This window comes from Pogoniulus pusillus, chromosome 4 (genome assembly GCF_015220805.1).
Source record: "Pogoniulus pusillus isolate bPogPus1 chromosome 4, bPogPus1.pri, whole genome shotgun sequence".
Classification (NCBI taxonomy): Eukaryota; Metazoa; Chordata; class Aves; order Piciformes; family Lybiidae; genus Pogoniulus; species Pogoniulus pusillus.
In genome coordinates this window covers 31,547,267-31,570,378 of record NC_087267.1, presented here as the reverse complement: position 1 = coordinate 31,570,378, position 23,112 = coordinate 31,547,267, and the positions used below count along the sequence as shown (strand labels likewise).

The 23,112-nt window shown below is 40.1% G+C and overlaps 1 protein-coding gene across 2 annotated transcripts in view; it reads left to right on the top strand.

Annotated features, from left to right (window-relative positions):
• The window catches only part of SLC2A13 (solute carrier family 2 member 13), a 205,469-nt gene that overhangs the window by 86,621 nt on the left and 95,736 nt on the right, over nt 1-23,112 (top strand). For both annotated transcript variants that reach the window (XM_064142480.1, XM_064142479.1), the window contains exon 5: nt 22,012-22,120. In XM_064142480.1, the coding sequence (XP_063998550.1) occupies nt 22,012-22,120 (109 nt within the window). The remainder of the gene's footprint in view (nt 1-22,011; nt 22,121-23,112) is intronic.

The following is a 23,112-nucleotide window of genomic DNA, read 5'->3' as shown; positions in this document are numbered from 1 at the left end:
CTCTCCTCAGCCTCCTCTTCTCCAGACTGAACAATTCCAGCTCCCTCAGATGCTCCTCATAGGCCATGTGCTGCAGGCCCTTCATAAGCCTCGTTGACCTTCTCTGAACTTTCCAGAACCTCAATCTCCCTTTTGTAGTGGGGGCCCCAGAACTTCATGCTTAAACTCATGCAAACTGGGGCTGAGGACTTCCAGGCACTACTTTGCCTTGTAGAATAGTACTTTAGGACAGAGAGAGTATAGATCTTTCTTTTGGTGCTAAATCGCATGAATATATTTGTGTTTTTTTCTTCTAATCTCTGAACATCTTTAGTTTTTATGTGCATTTTTTTGGTTTCAGTGGCAATGGAGAGAAAAAGAACACCATTTTCTTTGGCATGTTTTGACCTGTGTGCCATCACTTACTGCATGTGGAAAGGTTAAATACAAGTATTTAAGATGGATTGATTAAAAAACCTGAATTGTAAAGTGATTCTGTTCTCTGTGATGATATGGTTTGCACTAGTTTATTTTCATTTAAATGTAAATGTTGAGTAAATACCTTACATAAAGCAACATGCATGTGATTTTCATTGTAGCTTGCTTAAGAGAATGCAAGTATGGTCATATAAATAAATAAATTACAATAGCATCTGTAAGGTATGACATAGGAAGTAGCCAGTTGGTTATGAGCCAGGAGACTTCCTTTTTCATTAAGCAAACATACCTTTCTATGGCAATAAAAGCAGATTTAAAACGTAGGTGGTTCTGACTGTTGCCAGTCTAAAAGTGGCAGTTGCTGAACAGTTCATTTCGTAGCCAAAGGAAAACCACAGGTTTTATTTTGAAAAAGTCATCTATATTGCTCTGTACTCAATAATATTTTCCATTCTAAGCATTTTCTTACATATTTTTTCTTCTTTGTTTTCTCCTTACTTCTCACTGTGTGTAGCAAAAGTAGGAACCTGCAAATAAACACTCTACAGATGTTATTTTCTATCAAGTATATTTAAACTTCTATGATGATTTGTATTACCTTTGAATTTTTCATATTTTGTTAAGACTTAAAGTTTTTACTGTTTTCTTAAGTGATGGTTATTTTTAGTAGTACTTAGAGATAAGAGGCATGAGAATTTTAAAAAGAAAGTTACATTAAAGCAGTATTTACCAAAGAGCACCAGACTGATGGGGTGGATATGGGATAACAGGTTGCAAATAAATAGGATTTAACATAGTGAGAAGTGTTTATCTTACTCTAATCACAGCATAGTATAACAATGGAAAAGATCTGAGACACTATTTCATCTCTACATTATATTGTTTAGAGCCTCACATCAATTGGAAGCACATTCCCAGAAGAAGAATCCAATATAGAACACCCAAATACCATCTATTCATGAGTGAGTGACCTCAAATCAATTATCCTGCCCCTATCTGTTGTACTTTGGTCTATTTCAGACTACTTACTTTTTTTGCCTCTAGACATTCTCAAAATCTGTAGGATAGATTATAGGGGTCTGAGGATTTGATATCTGTGTGGCTTTGGTTTTGTTTTTGAAGAAGGGAGTAGGGACAGCTTATTTCATATATAGCACTGTGGTTTGCATCCATAATTTTCTGTTATTTGAGCATGATGTGTGTTTATGTGATACATAAAACCCAAATGGCATCTTTCTGGTTACTCATATACTTGAGGTGTTGTGTCATGTCCTTACAAAGACAGAGCTTGACAGGTATTTGAATTATTTATATTCATTTGGCAGAATGTGGTGCCAATCCAAGGCTGGAACTGGATTTTTTTAGTTCATCATAATGTCAGACTTCATGGAATCTTCTTTTGCAACAACAATCAAGATTTTCTGGAAGTTATAATCTGAGAATATTTAATGTGAAAATAGCAACCTAATTTTGCAGAGAATCTCATTGTTTATAATATACACACTTATTTCCCTCATTGCAATGGATCCTCACTTGGTTGTCCTTGCTAATTCAGGTAATCTGAACTACCCAATGTCAAAGACAGTGGATGAAATACCATGGAAAGGTCTCAGCTGTCTGACTGGTGCTTATGTTGCAGGGATGCTGTAGTTTGCATCTGATGGGAAGTAGCTCTACATATCTGAACTGCAGGAGCTAGTGAAGCTCTTGGAGAGTGATTTGCCATTGGAATGGGCTGCCCAGGGAGGTGGTGGAGTCACCATCCCTGGAGGTGTTGAAGCAAAGCCTGGATGAGGCACTTAGTGCCGTGGTTTAGTTGACTGGCTAGGGCTGGGTGCTAGGTTGGGCTGGATGATCTTGGAGGTCTCTTCCAACCTGGTTGATTCTATGATTCTATGAATGGTTTATTAGGGAAAAGCTACCCAGTTGTATCTGAGGGGTGGTTGTGGCCAGGAGGAGGTTGCTCTCTTCTCTCAGGTGGCCAGCACCAGAACAAGAGGACACAGCCTTAGGCTGCGCCAGGGGAGATTTAGGCTTGAGGTGAGGAGGAAGTTCTTCACTGAGAGAGTCATTGGACACTGGAATGGGCTGCCCGGGGAGGTGGTGGAGTCGCCGTCCCTGGAGCTGTTCAAGGCAGGATTGGACGTGGCACTTGGTGCCATGGTCTAGCCTTGAGCTCTGTGGTAAAGGGTTGGACTTAATGATCTGTGAGGTCTCTTCCAACCCTGATGATACTGTGATACTATGATCTAATAGAAATTTGTGAATAAATGTACCAAGTTATGCTTATTGAATAATGTTGTAAGCGTGGAAGTGATAATGTACTCCAAGTCTGCAAAATGATAAAGGTTTTGATTTTTAATATTTCTTGACATGCTGTATTAGGTGTAAATCCTTAAAATAAACAGAAAGTAATTTTAAAATGTAGCTAAATTTATTCTATATTTAAAATAACCATAGCATAACTCAGCAGCATTATAAAGAAACTAGAATTTACCTTTTTTGTTATTTTGAGGCAAATTATTTGTGGTTTACAAAATTGAGAAGTCATCGCTCAGTTTAGCATTCTGTTCTCATCCAAGAAACATTCCCTGCCATCTGCAGCCAGTCATCTGTTGTGTTGTGAGAGCCTGGCTCCAAATACAAAATATCAGCTTGTCTGTGTAGTGCTGTCTTTGACACCTCCCCAAAATGTGACTAGTGGAGGTCACGATTCTGTCTTATTTTAGGTGCAGGCAGATCCATGAAAAACACGGATTCTGGAAAACATTCATGGGTCTTTCACAGTTACAGCTGCATTTTACTAGACTGGAGAATTTATAATGGATGCATTGGGAGATACTACATCGTAGAAGTACTTCAAAACAAGGACTTCTAATATACTTTAAGTTTATAATTTTTTTTTCTTATTGTGATGGTTTGGGTGTTCCCCGCCCCCCCACCCCACTTTAGAAATTACCCAGACTAGGCTCAGTCGACTCTGGGAGTATAAATGAAGCTATTTATTTACAGCTAGCACAATATACAAGCAGATATTTACAGTATATACAGTTATAGACAGAAATATACAAGGTAAAAGGTAATACAGAAACACAACTCCCCTCCCAGAAATCTGAGTCCCCAGGAGGGGCTCTCAACCACCCCTGCACCTTCCCCTGCTCCTCTCAACCTTACCCCAGTCCTAAGGAAGAATAGAGATTCAGCCAAGAGGTTAAGAAGCAAAGGTGAGTGGAGGATGTGTTAGAGAGATGCAGCTCAGTCAGCAGCCCAAGCAAGACTGAGAGAAAAAATGGCAAGAGTGTTATCTAATGTTTTCATTTCTCCTTCCCAAACTCCTCAGCGAGACTTCTGAGGGAAGCAGACATCAGCCTTGTTTTCCTTTCACAGCCTATGATCTACTTCTTCTCACCAAAACATTCTAGCTAGCTTCAAGCTAGCACACTTACTGGCTGCAACTCGCTTTCAGAATCAGCTAAGGGTTATTCTGAAGTGTAGTGTTAGTAAGTCTGCTCTCTGTTCCTTTTTTTCTCTAATTTCAGTAGAAAGAAATTAACCTGCAATGCCTCTTGTGTGCTTTTTCCTTCCTTATATTTTGAAATATGAATCTGAAGACCTGTCTTGAATTTCAGTTCAGGGGTTACAAAGCTGTTTTCTTTTATCATAACTTGGATAATTTGATAGCTGCTGTGAGCAGAGGGCATCAGCAAACTGATAGGTGACTGGTAAACAAGCCTCATCTCCATCCCAAGAAAGGTAATGAAGCAATTTATCTTTGGCACTGTCCTTAGGCATATCAAGGACAGTGGGGTCATTAGGAGCAGTCAGTGTGGTTTTAACAAGGGGAGGTCATGTTTGACCAACCTGATAGCCTTTTATGAGAACATAACCAGGTGGGTAGGTGATGGTAGAGCAGTGGATGTGGTTTATCTTGATTTCAGTAAAGCATTTGGCATTGTCTCCCACAGCATCCTTCTGGCTAAGCTGAGGCAGGTAGTGAGGTGGATTGGGAACTGGTGGAAGGAAAGAAGCCAGAGAGTTATGGTCAATGGGATGGAGTCTAATTGGAGGTCTGTGACTAGTAGGGTCCCACAGGACTCAGTACTGGGACCAGTTCTGTGTGATATATTCATCAACAACCTGGATTAGGGCACAGAATGCACTGTCAGTAAACTTGCTGATGACATGAAACTATTTGGAACGGCTGACACACTGGAAGGCTGTACTGCCATTCAGGGAGACTTGGACAGGCTGGAGGATTGGACAGGGGGAAATGTAAGGACAAGTGTAGAGTCTTGCACTTGGAAAAGAACAACTCCAGATGTCAGTATAGGTTGGGGACTGACCTGTTGTAAGGCAGTGAAGGGGTAAAGGATCCTAGTGGATGGCAGGTTGACCCTGAGCCAGCAATGTGCCCTGGTGGCCAGGAGGCGCAGTGCCATTCTGGGGTGTATTAGAAGGGTTGTGGCTAGTAGGTCAAGCGAGGATCTCCTGCCCCTCTCCTCTGCCCTGGTGAGGCTGCATTTGCACTACTGTGTCTAGTTCTGGGCCCCACAGTTCAAGAAGGACATAGAAGTGCTTGAGAGAGTCCAGTGCAGAGCCACAAAGATGATTAAGGGGGCCTGGACTCAGTGATCTCCTTGGGTCCCTTCCAACCCCTAATATCCTGTGATCCTGTGAACATCTCTTTTATGAGGAGAGACTGAGTGAGCTGGGGCTCTTCAGCTTGGAGAAGAGGAAACTGAGAGGTGACCTCATCAGTGTTTGTAAGTATGTAAAGAGTGAGTGCCAGGAGGATGGATCCAGGCTCTTCTCAGTGATGGCCAATGACAGCACAAGGGGCAGTGGGTGGAAGTTGAGGCACAGGAAGTTTCATGTAAACATATGGAGGAATTCTGTTCACTATGAGTGTGACAGAACACTGAAACAGGCTGCCATGGCTGGGTGTGGAGTCTCCCTCTCAGGAGATATTAAAAACCTGCCTGGATTGGTTCCTGTGTGATCTGGTATAGGTGATCCTGCTTTGGCAGGAGGGTTGGACTACATGGTTTTTCAAGGTCCCTTCCAGCCCTTGACATTCTGTAATACTGTAATCATTTCAATCAATCTTCTCTTCTCCTGTGGTTCTTCTCAAATGTATTCATTTTATTTCATGATAGAATTTCCATTCTACACTCAATATATTTGCAAATTTGACTATCATTTTATGCTGATACCCATATTAGACCTAATTGTGGCTTACATTTTGTGATGATGATAGAGACATTTGTGTTATATGAGACAAAATTTGTCAGTTCTAATTATGAGACATAACTGTTGAAAACTCCTAATCAATTTTGTGTAAACCCCATACACTATCACATTCAGAAGCATAGTATTTTGTTGCTATGGTTATGAGCACAGAGGGCTTTTTCCATACTTCTTTTGCAGTATCTTGTAAGAGTTGAAATGGCTGCAAAGAGAAGTATCTATGGTTTGAGTTCCATGGAGCATGTAAACCTCACATGACATATAAACTCTTCATACAATATAAATTGCCTTTAGGGCCTGAGTTGTAATACTTCACTATATCCAAATTTTACCTGTAGAATAAACTTGTCTTTAACACTTAAATTAGTTGAAGAAGGTTTTAAATGTACTTAATTGGAAAGACTTTTTTCAAGTGATTTACTTCTCCTCTTCCTCTTATAGTTCTGGTTGTCCCTGACCTAGAAACAGAACTTTCCTGAGAGCACTCTTACACTCCTTGCAACCATCCTCTTGGCAGCTAATCTCACAATCCTCCTCTCATCAGAATACTGAGAGCCAAGTATGTGGGCCAAATCTCGAAGACACTATCTCTCCTCTTCCTCCTCTTGTGCGCCATAGGTCCCCTCCTCTAAGTCCTCTTTTGAATCACTCCTTGTCAACTGTTTCATCTTTGCCCAGGCTTTGGCTGGGCCAAGATAATTCGAGCTGAAATGGACTTTGACCCCTCTAGCGGGTTTGAATTATTTGGGATCTGACCTGAGGCCTGTGAGTTCAAACCTGGTTTAGGCTGAGGGGTTTCTGCTACCTGAGGAGTCAAATTAGCTGAAGGAACATCTTGAGCCTGAGCAGTTATCTCTCTTCCTGGGCCACCTGCCATGTTTTTGTCAACAACTGAGACTTTGGCAGTATGCCCAGAACCCATGGGAGGAGGTGCAGTGGTGGCTCCCCTTTGCTCTCCCTCTGAGCTAAGATTGTTTAGACTTGGACTGCTTATCTCCCTTTCTTTAGTCAGGGATACCTGTCTCTTTCTCTGGACCCTTAAAGGCACCACATGCGAATTTCTCTTGCATAATGCCAAAATTAATATGAAAATCAAAATTACAAGTCCTAAGATTACACACAACAGAAATTCCACAGTCTTACCTTCAGAGCAAGGGTTAGGTAACTGTGTCTTAAGCAAAATTAGTCTCATTAAAGCTGTTGATAAAGCAGTAGATGTATCATTTCCTTAATTGTTGCTAGCAAAAAACGCTGTAATATTAAATCTGACATATCCAAGAATGTAGTCAAAAACATTGCCTTAACTTTTCTCCAAATTAGACTAAACAAAAAGTTACCAATTTGAGCTGTGACCCAACGGTAGATGAAAAAACAGAAAATAGGCCACACAACAGCCCCCACTAAGTAAAATAGCTTCATTAGCTTCATTCTGATTCCCAGAGTTAATTAACAATCAATGAAATTTAATTTGGCCCACGTTGGACACCAGAAATGAAAGATGTGATGGTTTGGGTGTTACACCCCCTCCACACACACACAAACACACTGTGGAAATCACCCAGATGAGACTCAGCTGGCTCTGGAAATGGAATGAAGCTTATATTTACAGCTTAGCACAATATACAAGTAAATATTTACAATATGTACAGTTAAGGTCAGAAATATACAAGGTAAAAAGTAATACAGAAACACAACAGCCCTCCTAGAAACTCAAGTCCCCAGCAGGGCCTCCCAACCGTCCTTCCACCTTCTCCCACCCCTCTCTACCTTAGCCCAGATGTTGCCTTGTGCCCAGGGAAGATTGGAGAGTTGGCCAGGGGGGTTAGGAAGCTGGTGGATTAATCAGAGAGATGGCAGGTTAAGTTGAGAGAGAGAAAATGCAGCCCACAGCCCGGACAGAGCGCGACTCCCTTATCTATATTTGGATTCTTGCTCTTATACGTCTCAGCAAGCCTATGAGTGAAGTAGATGTCACCTTTGTTTCCCTTTCACAGCCTGTAATCTAGTTTTTCTCACCAAAACATTCTAGGTAGCTTCAAACTAGCATAGGTTATGACATGGAAACTCTTCTTTAGAGAGAGCTTACACTTGTCTTTGTAGACAGTGCAAACAACATGATGTAATCTCTGAGGGCTCTATATATTTTTTTCCTGATGTAATAGTACATCAGCAAACTTCTTTTGTGCTTGCCGAAGTAACTTGTAAGTGAGGGCTGGTGGTGATCCTGAAAATGACAGTTTTTCCACCTTTTTTTGGAAGCATTTATTGTAGAATTGCAAAAACTGCATTTTGATCATGTACTTAGGGGAAGCTCAGCACGAAGCCAAGCTCCTTAAGAGCTCAAGGAAGCCACTTTCTCCTAATTTTATTCCATTTTAAGCATTTTGGACCAGAGGTACCTAAAAGGGGCTGGAACTAAGGGCTTTGGTTTCTCTTCATCTCTTCTGCTACAAAGATTCTAGGTACTGGATCAGCTGTAGTTAGTGGATTTCTACAGACTCCAACCCCAACCGTTATATGAATGAGTGGAGTCGGTTCTCGTGCTGTCCTTAGACAAGCTGAGCTGTTGTGCACACAGTAATGCTTTTATGGGCTCTTAAAAAATCAACACTGGACAAAAGAAAAGAATTTAAGTAGTCATTAGTGAAAATTGCGTGAGATAGACATCCCTAAAGACAGATGTGGACAATCCACATGTGTTACGTTTTGACTAGTCCCAGGATGAACATCTTGGAGAGCTTTCTCATCAAAGAGTCACAAATTCATCCCTATGCTTGTTTGAAGTACAGATCTGAGTGATGTGCTTTGAGCAATACTTGTTGTCCTACAACTTTCAGTTGGTTCATGTTTTTGTAATTTCTTGAACCTGTGTTTATTACTTCTTGAGCTCTGTCATTGTCTTTTGATGTCTTTAGTTCATGTGACACTTCTATAGCGTTAGGTACTTCTTGTACCTGTCGTTGCAGTAACAATTGCTAATGGATTGGTATCTACAAAGAATGCCTAAGAAAATTTGAATTGAGACTTGCTGCTTGGCACTGTAGGTTTTGCTGTACTGCAGGTAAATCAGAACTAGAAATTTTGTCCATGCTTGCTTTTGATCTGTATCTGTCATAGCAGCCTGCCTTAAGAGACTTCTCTCTTTTAGCTTGCTTACTAAGGATGCCATATCCAGAAGGATGTAGTGTCTGGTGTGTTAGTCTTGGTAACAGTGTCCTAAACTTTGCTTATATGTGAGCAGAAGGTAGTGATTACCTCTGGGGTTAGAATAGATATTTGCTCTTTTCTATGATAGTATTATGCTGTCAGGTGACAATATGAGGCAGTGACACAGTGGTGCAGCTCAGCAATGTGTTCATGAGTTTTTCAAAAAATCAGTCTGAGCAATTTGTGGATGCTGTGACAGTGTTGCCATACTGGAATGAAAGACAAACTTGGACTTGTAACAGCCACAGCTGAAGTTTCCCCAGTGATTCTGAGAATCTCCAATATCATCATGAACAATCAGAGACTGAAAAAGAGCAGGGAGAAGGGAAGTGCTTTCTCACTTTAAAAATGTGGTGTTTTAATGACACTGGTTTTCTCCACACATGTGCCCCCTTGTCCCTACCCCTCCTCCCTCCCACCTTCCATGTCAAGGATGAGTTATTAATGAATCTTTCTGTTCTAAGTTTTTGGGCTATCCCACATCCAGAAAGATTTATTACTTCTGGGGCAAGCAAGACCACCAGATGCACTTCTTTGCTATACGTGGAAGAAATGGCTGAAATGCTTGTTTTGAGTGCGTATGTGTGTATATTTGCAGGTTAAATTTACTTCAGTTCTTGAAATGGAAAGGGGAAATTGTAAGCAAAATGCAGAACACCACAGCTTGAGATAAGAAGAATTTAACTCAGTAGCACAAAGAATAGAGGAGCAGGAATAATAACAGTACTAATGAAGTAGCAGAACATAAAGCTCACCTGATGATGCTGACTCCTGTTGCACTCTAAAACAATCACAGCACCAGAAACCTGCCTCCACTGCTCATGCCAGTCCTCTCAATGTAGTAGGCTTGACTCAGCATTGACATTCCATACTCTGTGGTGTGGTATACCTCATTAGCTGGTTCATCTGGCTCCTCCAAGGAAGAAAATGAACCTTATCCTAACTGAACCTAGGACACTAGTTGTGATGTATATTGGTGGAACATTTGAGCACATATGTGTGATCTGCATGGTAGAGGGTTGCTGGGTGTTGAGGAACACTCCACAGTGTCATAGGATGGTACCTTTGCTGCAGCCCATCTGCAGAGAGCACAGAAGAATGAACAGTTTGCTAACTCAGCTGCAAAGCTGCTGGGTGCTGGAGCCAGATCGACTCTCTTGTGTCCTTTTCAATTAAAGAGGTACATATTCTCATCTCATTAGCAGGGGGTTCACTTCTCTGAATCTGTTCCTCTCCAACAAGCAGCTGCCCCTCCAGATCCTTTTAGAGTTTAAGCTGTTTCTTGCTGATAGAAATGTTGCCATGTCCCACATCTTTGCTGTTTCTCCCATTATCCAATGTGGGTGGTGTGTTATAGCCTGGCCTCAGCATTCCTGCAGAATGCTCCATTCAGTCACCCATGTTTTGCTTATCACTTGGATCACCTTGTCAGCCAGCTGCTACCCACAGTACAAAGAGTGAACCAAGCAGAAACAACTGCTACTTATGCTCCCACCTCTGGACTGGAAGTGAAAGAGCCAGTGTTCTTCAGAGATATGCAACACATCTGGAAGTGCCATCTGATGTACTTTGTCAGTATGGGAGAGATCAGTTGTGTTTTTGTGACATAAGTAAACGTTTTCTTCTAAACTCTGTCACCTATTTGCAGCAAATTGTTTTCTTCAAGCCTACCTCTTGAGATGTTTGAACTTTTTTTAAAATTTATTTTTCTCTTAGTAAATTACAACTAGACTCATGTTCTGCTTTCCTTTGTCCCATTTCAGTCCTTGGCCTTGCTCAGCTTCTTTAAATGTGTCATGCAAAGGATGGTTTGAAATACAGAAAAACTTAAAAGAATGTCATCTTTAGTCAGCTGATATCAATTGAGACACTGTTATCAAAAAAACAATAAAAAATTCCCTTTTCCTGTGGTGTTTCTAAGCAACCAGCACTGAGACTGGTGAGGTTAAGTATGAGATGTGCAGGAGCCGAGACCTCACCAGCTGCTGCAGAAGAGCCAGCAGTATCTGTGGGGCAAGGAAGTGAGCTGGGATGTTTCCTTGAGACTTACATTTAAACAGTCAGAAGATGTGTGCAGGTCAGTCTGAAGAAAGGCTGGTGTTGTCACTGAGTAGTAGAAAGGGAAGTAATTTATATTTGATGTGAAGGTTTGTATCTGAAACCATTGAATTTAAAATGCATTTAAATAGTAGCCTTCCCTGAAGCTGACAGTATGGAGACACATTGCAGTAACTCTGATAAATTAATCTCTTAATATTCTTGTTGGTTTAGTAACATTGTCTACCTGAATTCATTCCTGAAGGACAAGATTTAGTTTTTATTTGAATTGAAAGCATACTTTTAGTTTTCAGCAACTTTCAGTAGCAACATGGTAAGCACTATTTCAAAATGACTTAAAAAAGGTAAAGCAAACTTATTTAAGCTTTCCATACTTCTTCTGGTAAAATTCTAAAATTCTAAATTATTTTTCCCTTATTGTATGTAGGTTGCCCCTGAAAATCAAGGATGCAAGAAGACATAGGACATAGCCAGCTTTCAGAACTTGCCATGCTCCCCTTGTCAACTACCATACTTTTTGACATTGTTTACTAAGCTTGTCTAGTAAAAAGATGTAGAGCCTTACTGGTGGGAGTAGGACCTTACACTTCTGTTGAGACAAAAAAATATATTCTGCAGGAAATAATTATCATCTTTTTCTTGTCAGAAGCTATCAACAATAGCAGTAATTGGCCTGAAGTGGCTTTGAGATTTTAGCTTGAACTTGGAAATAATAACAAGGAGGGAAAACCTAAAAAAGACAGGAATAAGAGTAAAACTCAACCCCATGGAGACCTGTTGTATGAGTGAATGCATTGTGCTAGTGTTACAGAACATTGAATTAATTTTGTTCTATATTTCTTCTAAATTAATTTAAAATAAAGCCTAATTGTTCATAGGAGCAGCTTATGTTGCTTTTCTTGTAGTGAGGTTTTATGCCAAGCCATTGCAGTTGCTCTCAGCTACTAAAAGATGTGCTGACTGAATCTGCATTAGCATTTTTGCCTCTTAACAGCAGTATAGCTCTGCAGTGAGTCTCTTCTCATCTCATGTTGTCACCCTTACGCACAGCTTGTTCAGATCACAAAGGCCTATTAGTGCCCATGGAGCAAATTCCTTCAGGGGAAGTTAAGGCAGAGGCCCACTCCAGAATTGCATTGAATGTGCTTGGATTTTTCTGGAGCTCTAAAAGTTCCAATTCAGTGATAGAGTCTCAGGGCAGCTTCTGACAGTCACTGCAAATCAATGTTCTGCATAGGGAACCTGACTAGATGTAGTCTAATGTAAATCCTACAAATCACACATCCTGTACATCTTTGGGACCTTGGCTTCAAATAACTCCAACCTCATGATCTCTGTGTACTGTACTATCTTGCTTGCTGAGATGCACATAGATTCATGGGATGGTTTGGAAGGGACCTTGAAGATCATCTAGTTCTAACCCTCCTGCCGTGGGCAGGGGTATTTTCCACTAGAGCAGGCTGCACAAGGCCAACCTGGCCTGGAACACTTCCAGGGAGGAGGCTTCCACAACCTCTCTGGAATGTGGACATGCTGCTTTGTAGGTTGTGTATTGCCCAGACAAATTAATTTATTGTCTGTTTTTTGGTTGTTTTTTGTTTTTTTTTTAAATCACAAGTGAGTGAGCTTCTGTGTTAAAATATATCCTATAACTTTGTATGCAGTGTATTGTTAAAGACGATTGGGTGTGGGGGCTTATGTGTATCTTCTCTTGGCAGTTGCTTTCTGTTACCCCTTCTCCCTTCCTTAAAGGGGAAGATAAAAAGAATAAGGGAGGGAGACTTATAAATTAGAGAACAGCTTCAATTAAAATAATAACAATAGAATTAATTATATATAAAAGCAATGTTAAACCCACCTTTCCTGATGGCAGTTACATCTTTGTGTCCATGCTGTGGAAGTCAGAGGCTGGACTCAGAGGCAAACTGGAATTAGATTCAGGAGCTGGATTCAGGAACACAGACGTGGATCAAAGGCAGAATCCACTTTGCTGGCCATTGAAGAAGAGGGCTTAACCCTTGTGATCCCTCAGTTTTTATACTGAATATGGTGCATTCAGAATGGAATACCTTGTTGGTCATGTTTTGGGTCGCCTGTTCTGTCTGTTTCTTCACACAGGAGGAACTTCTTACTTTCTGCACCCCCAGTGTGATGTTTATCAGTCATTTTGGTCTCCATAGAAGCAAGTGTAAGCCAGAGCCTTTCTCCTTGTGAATCCTTGGTTGTTAACTGTAAACATCAAGGACTGTCACATCTAGAAGCAGATACTGCCTGCAAAAATTTGCTGTTGACTTCAGAAAGTGCAGTTACTTAGAAAAGATTGATCTGAAAAGTAAAATCACTGAACAGAATTAGTTCTGTTGTAGCTCAAACCAGGACAAAAACAAAGTACTTGCACATGGGCTAGGCTGAGCCCTTGGTTGGAAATTTCCATTTCTTAAGATAGTATGCAAGTGGATCAGAACCATCCATGTCTGTCCTAGATGGCCTTCCTATAATGAAACAGTTTTTCACAGTACCCAGTGTTTAATGTGGCCTTGGGGATCCACAGCAGCACAGCTGTTGCCCAGAGACAGGACCTCTGCAGGAAGCCCTGCAGTACCTGGTAGGTGACAGTGGTGAGACGACCTAAGGGCCAACCATGCTTGCTTCCATGCAGCCCTGAGCACGCAGTTGTAGGATAGACTCTGCTGGCTTAGCAGTGCTGTCTTTGTACTAGAATAATGGGGGGGAAATCAACCCTTAGCAAACAAAACAAGTTCAACCAACCTTTGCTTCCAAACCTTGCTAGATTTTTGGTAATACTCTCCACGGGGTCCTCCTGCCAGCACACCAGTGTCTGCCTGAAAGAGCATCTCCTCATGTCTTGGACAGTAATGTTCCAGCCAGTGTCTCTGCTGTGAATGTTACCAGAACATTTTCCCTCCGTTTTCTGGTATTCAGGGTTTTTTTTTAGTGCTTTATTCCTTTCTTGGAAAAGTTAGACATTATTCTGTGGTAAACTCTGATTGTTTTCACATGTTGTGGTGTGTGTTGTCACCTTTGTGCGTGAAGCAAACACACGAGCACTCTCCCTTTCAAGAGGAACTTTTTTCCCTGTGAACTCTGACCTGTCCTTGCCCAGGGTGTATATGGAGGTCAGTTGATCTTTGTACCTCTCTTAGGGACTGTATAGCAGTGTCACTCCTTGATAGTTACATCAAAACATATGCAAATATTTAAAAAATATTGCAGCTTTCCTATGAACTTCACATTTGTTCTTACTGGCTTGCAGGCCAAAGGTTGCCTTGCTGCTTCTCACTAACACATTGGAATTTGTTTGCTTTCAGTGTATAGCACTTCCTCTTGCAGCATTTCTGGAAATGGTGTTTTAATGTTATCATCAGTATCTATTGCCAAAGAAAGAAACATCTGTCTGTTGACATTGAAGTGATGCCAGTCTCTGCAAGTGTCTGAGAAATGACTGGTCATTTAAATGACCTCAAAAGATCAGCTCGTCCAACCCTCCTGCCAGAGCAGGATCACCTGTCTAGGTCTGATAGAATGGCAGCACAGCCTTCTGGTGTGACAGCCACTCCACCCAGTTTGGTATCATCAGCAGAGCTGCTGACAGTGCACTCCATGTCCTCATCCAACTCGTTGATGAATATATTGAACAGAACTGATCCCAGTACTGACCCCTGTAGGACTCTACTCATTACAGGCCTCCAACTAGACCCCATCCCACTGACCTCAACACTCTGACTTTTTCCCTTCAAACAGTTTGCATGAAATGTGGCAATGGAGAGGAAATGTGCCCCATCAAAATGGCAGCTCTGATGGGGCTTGGCTCCACTCTTAGTGGTTCCATTATCCTGGTGTTACTGAGGCTGCTTTCTCTAAATAGGACCAAATGCAAGCTGCTGTGTAAGAAACACAAGTTAAACACATCATGCCTGTCCAAAACTGAAAAAAAAAAAAATCTGTTTGGAGTTGTAAAGGAGGTGGAGATCAGTAAGGGGTCACAGGAAGATATTGATAGACATAATAAATACCAGGTTTTTAATATGTACCCATGCAGGTTAGTGTTTTCTGGGTAAAATATGTCATTTGGATGTTGTCCTTTCTTTTAGATGGCTGGTTAGCTTGATGAGGGTATAAATGCAGCATAAAAATCTACTTACTAAAATTGATGAAGAAATCTCTCAAAAGTCCTGTGTCTTTTTTAAAATAGGCCTGAGACCTCTAAAGAATGGTCTTTATGATCTGCCTTTCTCTCTGCTAGATTGGTGAGGTTGAACAGCAGCAATGAAAAGATCTTTGTCCTGCATGCTTCTATCTCATACTGCATGCTTAATTGGGGAAAAAATGAGTTTCAGTTTGATTTGTTGTTTTTTTTTAAATCCCATTTTATCTAGGAGTCTTTGTTCACCAAGTTAGTCACAAGTGATGATTCAGGACATCTCTGGGTCAGGTTTGGAAGTATTTTTTTTTACATGATTTAGTGAAAGCAAGGTTTGCAGTGTGTTCTCCTATTAATCAACAGGCAAAAAAAAACCACCCAAGACATTTCATCTGTGCAAACAATTGTACATAGATCCAGCTACTTACTCTTGGTCTCATTGACACTAACAATAATTATTCTTGAGGAAGTTTCTGAAATTTATACAAAGGCAGTCTCTCTCTAGTTCCTGGAAGCCATTAAGACTTTACTTCATGGTACATTAAAAACAGTCTGTGCACCTTGCTGGAGGAATTCTGTTGTTAACACTGACATTATTGTAAAGTAAGTCAAAAGAGATTACTCATCTGATGCTCCATAGGCTTTTTGCCCCTGTGCAAGTAGGATTAAACTGCTTCCATGCTGGCTTTGCGTCAATGCTAATTATTATATCTGATGCAAAATTGTGAAGAATCATGTTGTTGTGAAGTGCTTTGTGTCTGAAACTCCAGAATGCCATGGGCAAAGACACCTTCCACAAGAGCAGGTTGCTCAAAGCCCCATCAAACCTGGCCTTGAGTGCTTCCAGCAATGGGGCATCCATAACTTCTCTGAGCAACCCCTTCCAGTGTGTCACCATAGTCATAGTATAGAATTTCTTCTTTAACTTAGTCTCTCTTTTAGTTTAAAACCATTACTTCTTGTCCTATTGCTACAGTGCCAGTTAAAAAGTCTCTCCCCATCCATCTTACATGCCTCCTTTATGTGCATTGAAAGGCTGAATTAAGCTCTCACTTATTGCTATGTCACATTTCGTATCAATTATGGCAGCTGTCAGTTGAGTATTTTAGGCCTGCTGATTTCAGTATTGATTTGTATTCTCTGCAGAGGTTATAAAGATTTTAGGATTAACAGAGTCTAGGATTGAAGTGAAATGGCAAAAAGGAGTGGATCTGTTAGTGGTGATATGGCAATGGCTAACTTTTGCAGGAGCTGCATGCAAGGATGCTTTTTACTTACTGTTGCTTCCAAGAATTGTGAAAATAGTACAATTAATACCATGTCTGTAATTTTTTGCTTACTTTTAGTGAAGCTCTTACACTAGAAGCTTCTGAAATTTTACAAGCAAAACTTTTTCACACCACATAGATAAATTGTTTTTCTAAAAGCTTCTAGTTTTGTTGGTTGGTTAGGTTTGTTTGGTTTGGTTTTGTTTTTAAGGGACATGATCTAAAGTGCTCTTAAAGTTGGAAAAAAAAAAAGATGTGAACATGCAACAGACTGTATCTGTAAGTTCTCATGGAGATTCTCACCTCCAGGCTCCTTTCTCAAGTTTATAGTTTAATAAAAAAAATATCCCTTTTTTCCTCATCCTTCTTGGGAAATGTGTCCCTGTGTCTCATTCTTCTCGAAGGGCAAGGAGTAGAAATCTGTTTTCATCATTAAAATACTGGCTTAGGGCAGGAAAGAGAGATATTTCATTTGGAAACAAGGGATAGAGGGGACAAAATAATATCCCTGAAGTGGGATTTTTGGCAGGAAAAGATTGCACAAAATGTAAGAAACAGAATACCTTTAGGGGTGTTAATACAGTAAAAGCTGGGAAGATCAGCTTGACAATAGGTTATTGTCTGAATGGGATGGAAGTCTGGGTTGTCATCTATTGCGGTGAACGTTTAGTTGGAAAACAAGAGCAACACTACACTGAAAGAAATAAAAAAGCAGCAGCCTTGAAACTGCCCTGACTGCAGCTTTTTTAAAGTGTCTTTCCTCAACTTGAAAGTAAAGAAAAAAAAGCTTTCTAATTCAAGATTTCTAAACACTCTGCACTGCAGTGCTTGATGAGAGAGTGGAGTGGGAAGCACTTCAGGATGTTACAACATTTGGCTTGTTTTCTTTGTGCCTGTGTAATACTAGCTGCATCATCTTACCTTTCCTCATCTGCTGTTTTTTTCCAGCCTTAATTGAAGGCCATGTTCCTGTTTCCTTTGTAGAGCAGACCATGAAAAGAAGTATTTGCTTGCTAACCACATCACAGGCTGCAAGTATACACAAGTCTGCGTTAGTACCTGTTGCTTTATTTCTAAGATGCTTGCTACAGCTAGAAGGAAAGCACAATGTGATCCTTGCTTTTGTCTGTCCCTACCCCTGTTTTCCAGTTGAACAGATAATCCTCCCCCTCACTCATTCCCCAGCTCTACAGATCTGATGGTAGCACACCGAGCTCCCTCTCTTACCTATGCAGGCTCTAGTTGGCTATTGTGGCCTCTTAACCTCCTGCTAGCCATGGAAATGGTCAATCTTCTCTGTTAGCAGTTTTCTTGTGGCTTCTCCAGATTTGAAAGACTTAATGGTGGCAGTTTCTATTTTTTATAAAGAGCATGCCATACAGAGTCAAAATGCACTCCTTTTTTTTGCTTTCCTGCTTGCCTCTGCTTCTTCTCCTGTTCTGCTGCCAACTTTGTGCAAGTGCTCAGTTACATAGATTTTCTGTCTCCAGATCTTTATATCAAAGAACGTGGTATCAAGGGAAAGATGTTATTTTTTTTCCTTTTATAGATAAAAGACAGTTGCTTTGTTTTCTGAATTCCCGAAAGACCAACTCAGCTTGCTGTAAAAACAAATCTTTGTTCTTAGTGTTTCTGTTCTCAATGTGTGGAATAAGATCATTTGGAGGGAATATGCATTTGAAATCCAGGTTTCCTGATCAAACAAAACCACTTCAGTTCATCAAGGCATGGAGAGACTCCCTGAACTAGTTAATTCTTTGGAACCAAAGGGATTGTCTAACTAGCTTTCATTTGCTTTTAAACCAGGCCGTTTTCTTATACCATTGGATGAAGTTGCTGTGGAGAACTGAAAAATACTGGGATTCACTTATTAGACAAGCTAACAATCTTCCCTCAATCTTGACTAATGTGCACTAGGGCATTTATTAAAAAAAAGACAAAACCAATCTTTTGAGCTTTCTCAGAGGATGAGAGAGCTATAAAAGATAGGAGGTTTCCCTGTGTATTGGGAATGATGCTTCCAATATTATTGGAAGTGTTCTAAGACCGTGAAGAAGAGATTGATACTTTGATAAAGTTATTTTGTATATTATTGGAATAAATAATGCAGTTTGGATCTTAAAGCTCCTTCTGTTTTCTTGTGATTTCATAAATATTATAGAAAGGAAGAATTAATGAAGTTGGTATTTTCAGAAAATAATCATGTAGCAGGCTAGGAGAGAAAGATGACATTTGCTTTGGTGTGTCATTCATATGCAGAACATAATAGTTACCACTAAGTGCTTCAGAGGATGCAGAGAAAGCTGGGCTGGAAGGCATCATATTGTATGGAAAGGCAAAAGAGAAAACAAATGTTCCCATATCTATCATCTGCTATCCAGATCACCAACCCAAAGTTTCTTTTTAAATTATTTTTGGTTTGCTGTTTCTAACTGTACAGTGGGTCTTTGCAGTTTTCTCTGGTTGGAAAAGAAGATCTTAAGATAAGAATGGGCCTGAGAAGCTAATCCAAAGATTGACTTTAATGGATGCTGAGCTGATGTGTGACTGTCTTGTTGGTTGGCTAAGCCTGCCTGTTTGGAAATGCTCCTCTGTAGCAAAAGCACAAAATGCTGGCAGGAGCCATACATAGCTTTAAGCTGTTGCCACAAGCTGTTACCTAGATTAGTTGGCAAAAGAATATTAGAACCTGCAAATGATTTTGGCAGAGCCCAGTCTCTAACCATAGTTTCTTGGCTGCAAAATTTTGCCAGGTGTTGTACTAATAATTTGAGGGGTGGAGATCACAAGATTTGCAGGCACCAGATGTCTGCTGGCATTTGTGGAGGATTTTTATGTTGGCTTTATGTCTTTCTACAACCTTTTTATGTATTATAACCTTTATATCTATTAAATGCAGTAAATTTTCAGAAAGAGATGCTGAGATATCATTAATACCCATTTTGCTTTTTTAGCTTTTATTATTTAAACTCCTTTTAGAGCTAGGATTTGATTGCTCTGCTGTTTTTTGGAAGTATCTGTGTCTTTTAGTTGGCAGTGGATAACGCCCAATCTCCTGTGATCGTCATACAACACGTTTCTACCTGCAGAGGAAAATCCAGTGCCTCACTAGGCGATAACAGTTTCTAAACCTAATTTATATGTGGGTGGTGCCTGGTACCAAGAATAACAGCTAAATTACAGGAAGCTGGCATTAAAAGTTTCAGATAATCATTCATAAAATGTAATGGTTGGAGAGCATCACTTGCTTTCCAGAAGTAGTATTTTGAGAACAGCTCCTCCCCTTCTATTAGTTCAGTGTAAGAATCAGGATGTTTTGGACATGAAGCTGAACTTTGGTGTCCTTTTTTTGCCTTTTGCTTATAAGCATGAACATTTAGTTAGGTAGACAGTTTAGATCACACCAAAAAAATGTAAAAGGCCAGTTAGACTGGAGCAGTCTAATTCAAGTGTCACCACTTTGTGTAACACCACCATCTACAGTAACAGGGGCTTTATTTTTCCATTACTCTTTATTTACTGCTGCCATTTTGTACTTTCACTTGAGAGAGCTTCAGCTGACCTTTACTGCAGCATATTTTGAAACCTTGCATTAGAGAAATCTACTTCAGATAAAGTAATCATCTGAAACCTCTGCACAAAAAGTCCAATCAAACCTAGTCTCATTAAATTAATCATGACATTAGGAGATATTATTCTTTTGACTTCATTTTTATTCATTGATTAGAAGAAGGAAAGCAAGCATCTTGGTGTCTTCTCAAGTTGAAATGAGGTCTGTTTTAACATCAGTGTGATGGTTTGGGTGTTACCCACCGCCCCACACTTTGGAAATCACCCAGACTAGACTCAGCCAGCTCTGGAAATTTGCATGAAGCTTATATTTACAGTTTAGCAGAATGTACAAGCAGATATTAACAGTATATACTCTTATATACAGAAATATACAAGGTAAAAAGTAATACAGAAACACAACTCCCCTCCCAGAAACCTGAGTCCCCAAGAAGGGCTCTCAACTGCCCCTTCACCTTCTCCCTGTCCCTCTCAACCCTACCCCAGTCCCAAGGAAGAATGGAGGTTCGGCCAGGGGGTTAGAAAGCAAAGTGGATTAATCAGAGAGACAGCAGAGAGGCTGGAGAGAAGTGTAGCTCAGGCAATGCCCCAAGAGGAAGTGCCTTATCTGTGTTTGCATTCTTGTTCTTACACCTCTCAGCAAGCCTATGAGTGAAGTAGACATCACCATTATTTTCTCTTTCACAGCCTGTAATCTAGTTTGTCTCACCAAAACATTCTAGCTAGGCTCAAACTAGCACAATCTAAAAGGAGATTTAATGGTTATCAGAAACTCCTGAAATAGTGTTTCAGTTTTTTAGGGAAAAAAATGTGTAAAATTCTGAAATACTTATTTACTCGTTTATCAGTGCACTTAGTGATTTATTGTCATTTAGACCCATTCTCGCATTTTACCCTAGTGTTGCTTTGTTTTTAAGAAGGCTGTAAAATATGAATGCAGCAGAAGATGGATAACAGGAAAGTGCAAAAATATTACAGTTGCTTTTAGGGCTGGATAATTCTAATAACAACAATTCGCTCTCATTTTCTGTTTTAAAGCTATCCACATCACAGTCAAAGTCCTTTGGGTATTTTAGTGGCATTTGTGAAGCTCTTTTAATATCTCTATATTAAATGATTTCTCTTGTGTCTTTCATTCTGTTTATTGCTTTATAAACCTGAAGGCTTTGAATTTTATGAAAGAAAATCCTTTAATTTGGTGTATGCTTATTGATATGTGTGGTTGCCAGGATACACATTTGGAGAGAAGTTTTCAAATCTCTCAAACCAGTTTGATGATTTTTTAGCATCATTTTTCTGGCATAATTAATTGGAAGTCTGAAAAATTCCAAGTACTTCCTGAATTTAGCTGACTGGATGTTCTGAAGGGCTGAAGTTTTAAAGTAAAGTTCTAAACTATACTACACGTTCTTAAAATTTCTTCGAGCCCTCGCTTCGGGGCATGGTCGAGTTTTGTTGCGACTCCCTCAGAGTTGCAAGCCATTGTCTGAGGACAGCTGCTTTAATTACCAGCTATTCATGCTAATGCCTTCTTTCCAATTACTTTCTACAATGCTCTATTGTGAATAGAGTTTTATACAGCTTTCATCAAATAGCCAAGTGGATTAGGAATCGATCAAAACCCTGCACCAGTTCCTTAGGACATTCCTGTTTCCTTTGGTAAAAGCCTCTGCTGCAGAGTTCCAGCTTATTTGATGAGTGTAGTCTTTGATGGTGCCCTTGAAGATTTATGTTGGCTGTCAGGTCTTTGGAAGACAAAGATGAATGTTGAACTGCAGTAAACCCTTTGTAGGAAGTTGATGTGCAGTCTGTTAGTATGATATGACAGTTGTATATTTGCCACCAATAGTATACAGTACATACAAAAATGGTTTCTTTTTCTTTTCTGAGCTTCCTGAAAATTATCTTTGGCTTACAGTGCAGCAAAGGGCAAGTGAAATACTAAACAATAACTGAAGTAATTCAAATTTGTTTGAAATGAAGGTGCAAAGTCTTTTATGCCTGGGAACGTTGTGTTGATAGCAATCACTTAAGAACTATTACGTATTCTTTTGTTGTTTTGTTTGTTTGTTTTTTTTTAAGCTGGACCTGTGATCTGCAGAATGCTAACATACCCTCCAACTCGAAGAGCCTTAATTGTGGGTTGTGGTCTGCAGATGTTTCAACAACTGTCAGGGATTAACACCGTCATGTATGTATTTACTACTTGCTTCTCTTTATGAAAGACAGACCAGTAGCAGTGGTAGATGAGCCTCTTAGTAATATGTGAAATGTGAAAAATTGAGAGAGAAAGATGGAATACTGGGTTGAAATCAAGATATTGACATATTTGCCATCTCAGAAAATTGGTACAAGAGGGCATTAGGTTAAGGGCAAACATTTATACAGAGCTGAGAATGCAAACTGTACTCTGGGAGATGTGTTGTTGTATGTGGAGTTCACAGTCAAAGCTATGTATCTCTAGACAAAAAAGTACATTTACAATTTGAATTTGTGTGCAAAGAGATCAAAATATTGTGAGACTTAGACTGCTGACCTTATAAACGAGGTGAAAAAACCTACTGTGAAGTGCTGAAGGAGGTAAGAGGTTGAGGGAAGAAACAACACCTGTTATTACATGGATCTGTTACATATATGAAGACTCTGTAGAGGTGAAGAACAACGTACTGAGTTTTCTGATAAACTGGCAGCTTACAAGAGGAATAGTTCTTGACAAATACACAGTTGAGTTTAAGCTGAAATTACTGTTGAGCTATCCTACAAGAGTAACCATAACAAATATGAATTCCATATGATATTAAGAGCAAGTGTTAAGTATCTTGCAGTAACATCTTAGCCCTATGCCTAAGGGAGCAAGCTTGTTAAGGAATTGTTAAAAGGAGAAGTTAAAAGGATAAAGCTTTTAGTGGTATCAAGGTCTACCATATTAAATTTTAAAGTATCTGCTGTCTACCACGAAGGAGGAAAACCCACAAACCTCAGTATTCATACAATGCTTTAGATTGGAAGGGGCCCTGAAGAACATCTGGTTCCACCCTCTCCTGCCATAGGCTGGGACACCTTCCACTAGAGCAGGTTGCTCAAGGCCTCATCCAGCCTGGGCTTGAATACCCCCAGGTATCGGGGGTCCACGACCTGTGGACAACCTGTTCCACTGTCTCCCTACCCTCACTGTCAGAATTT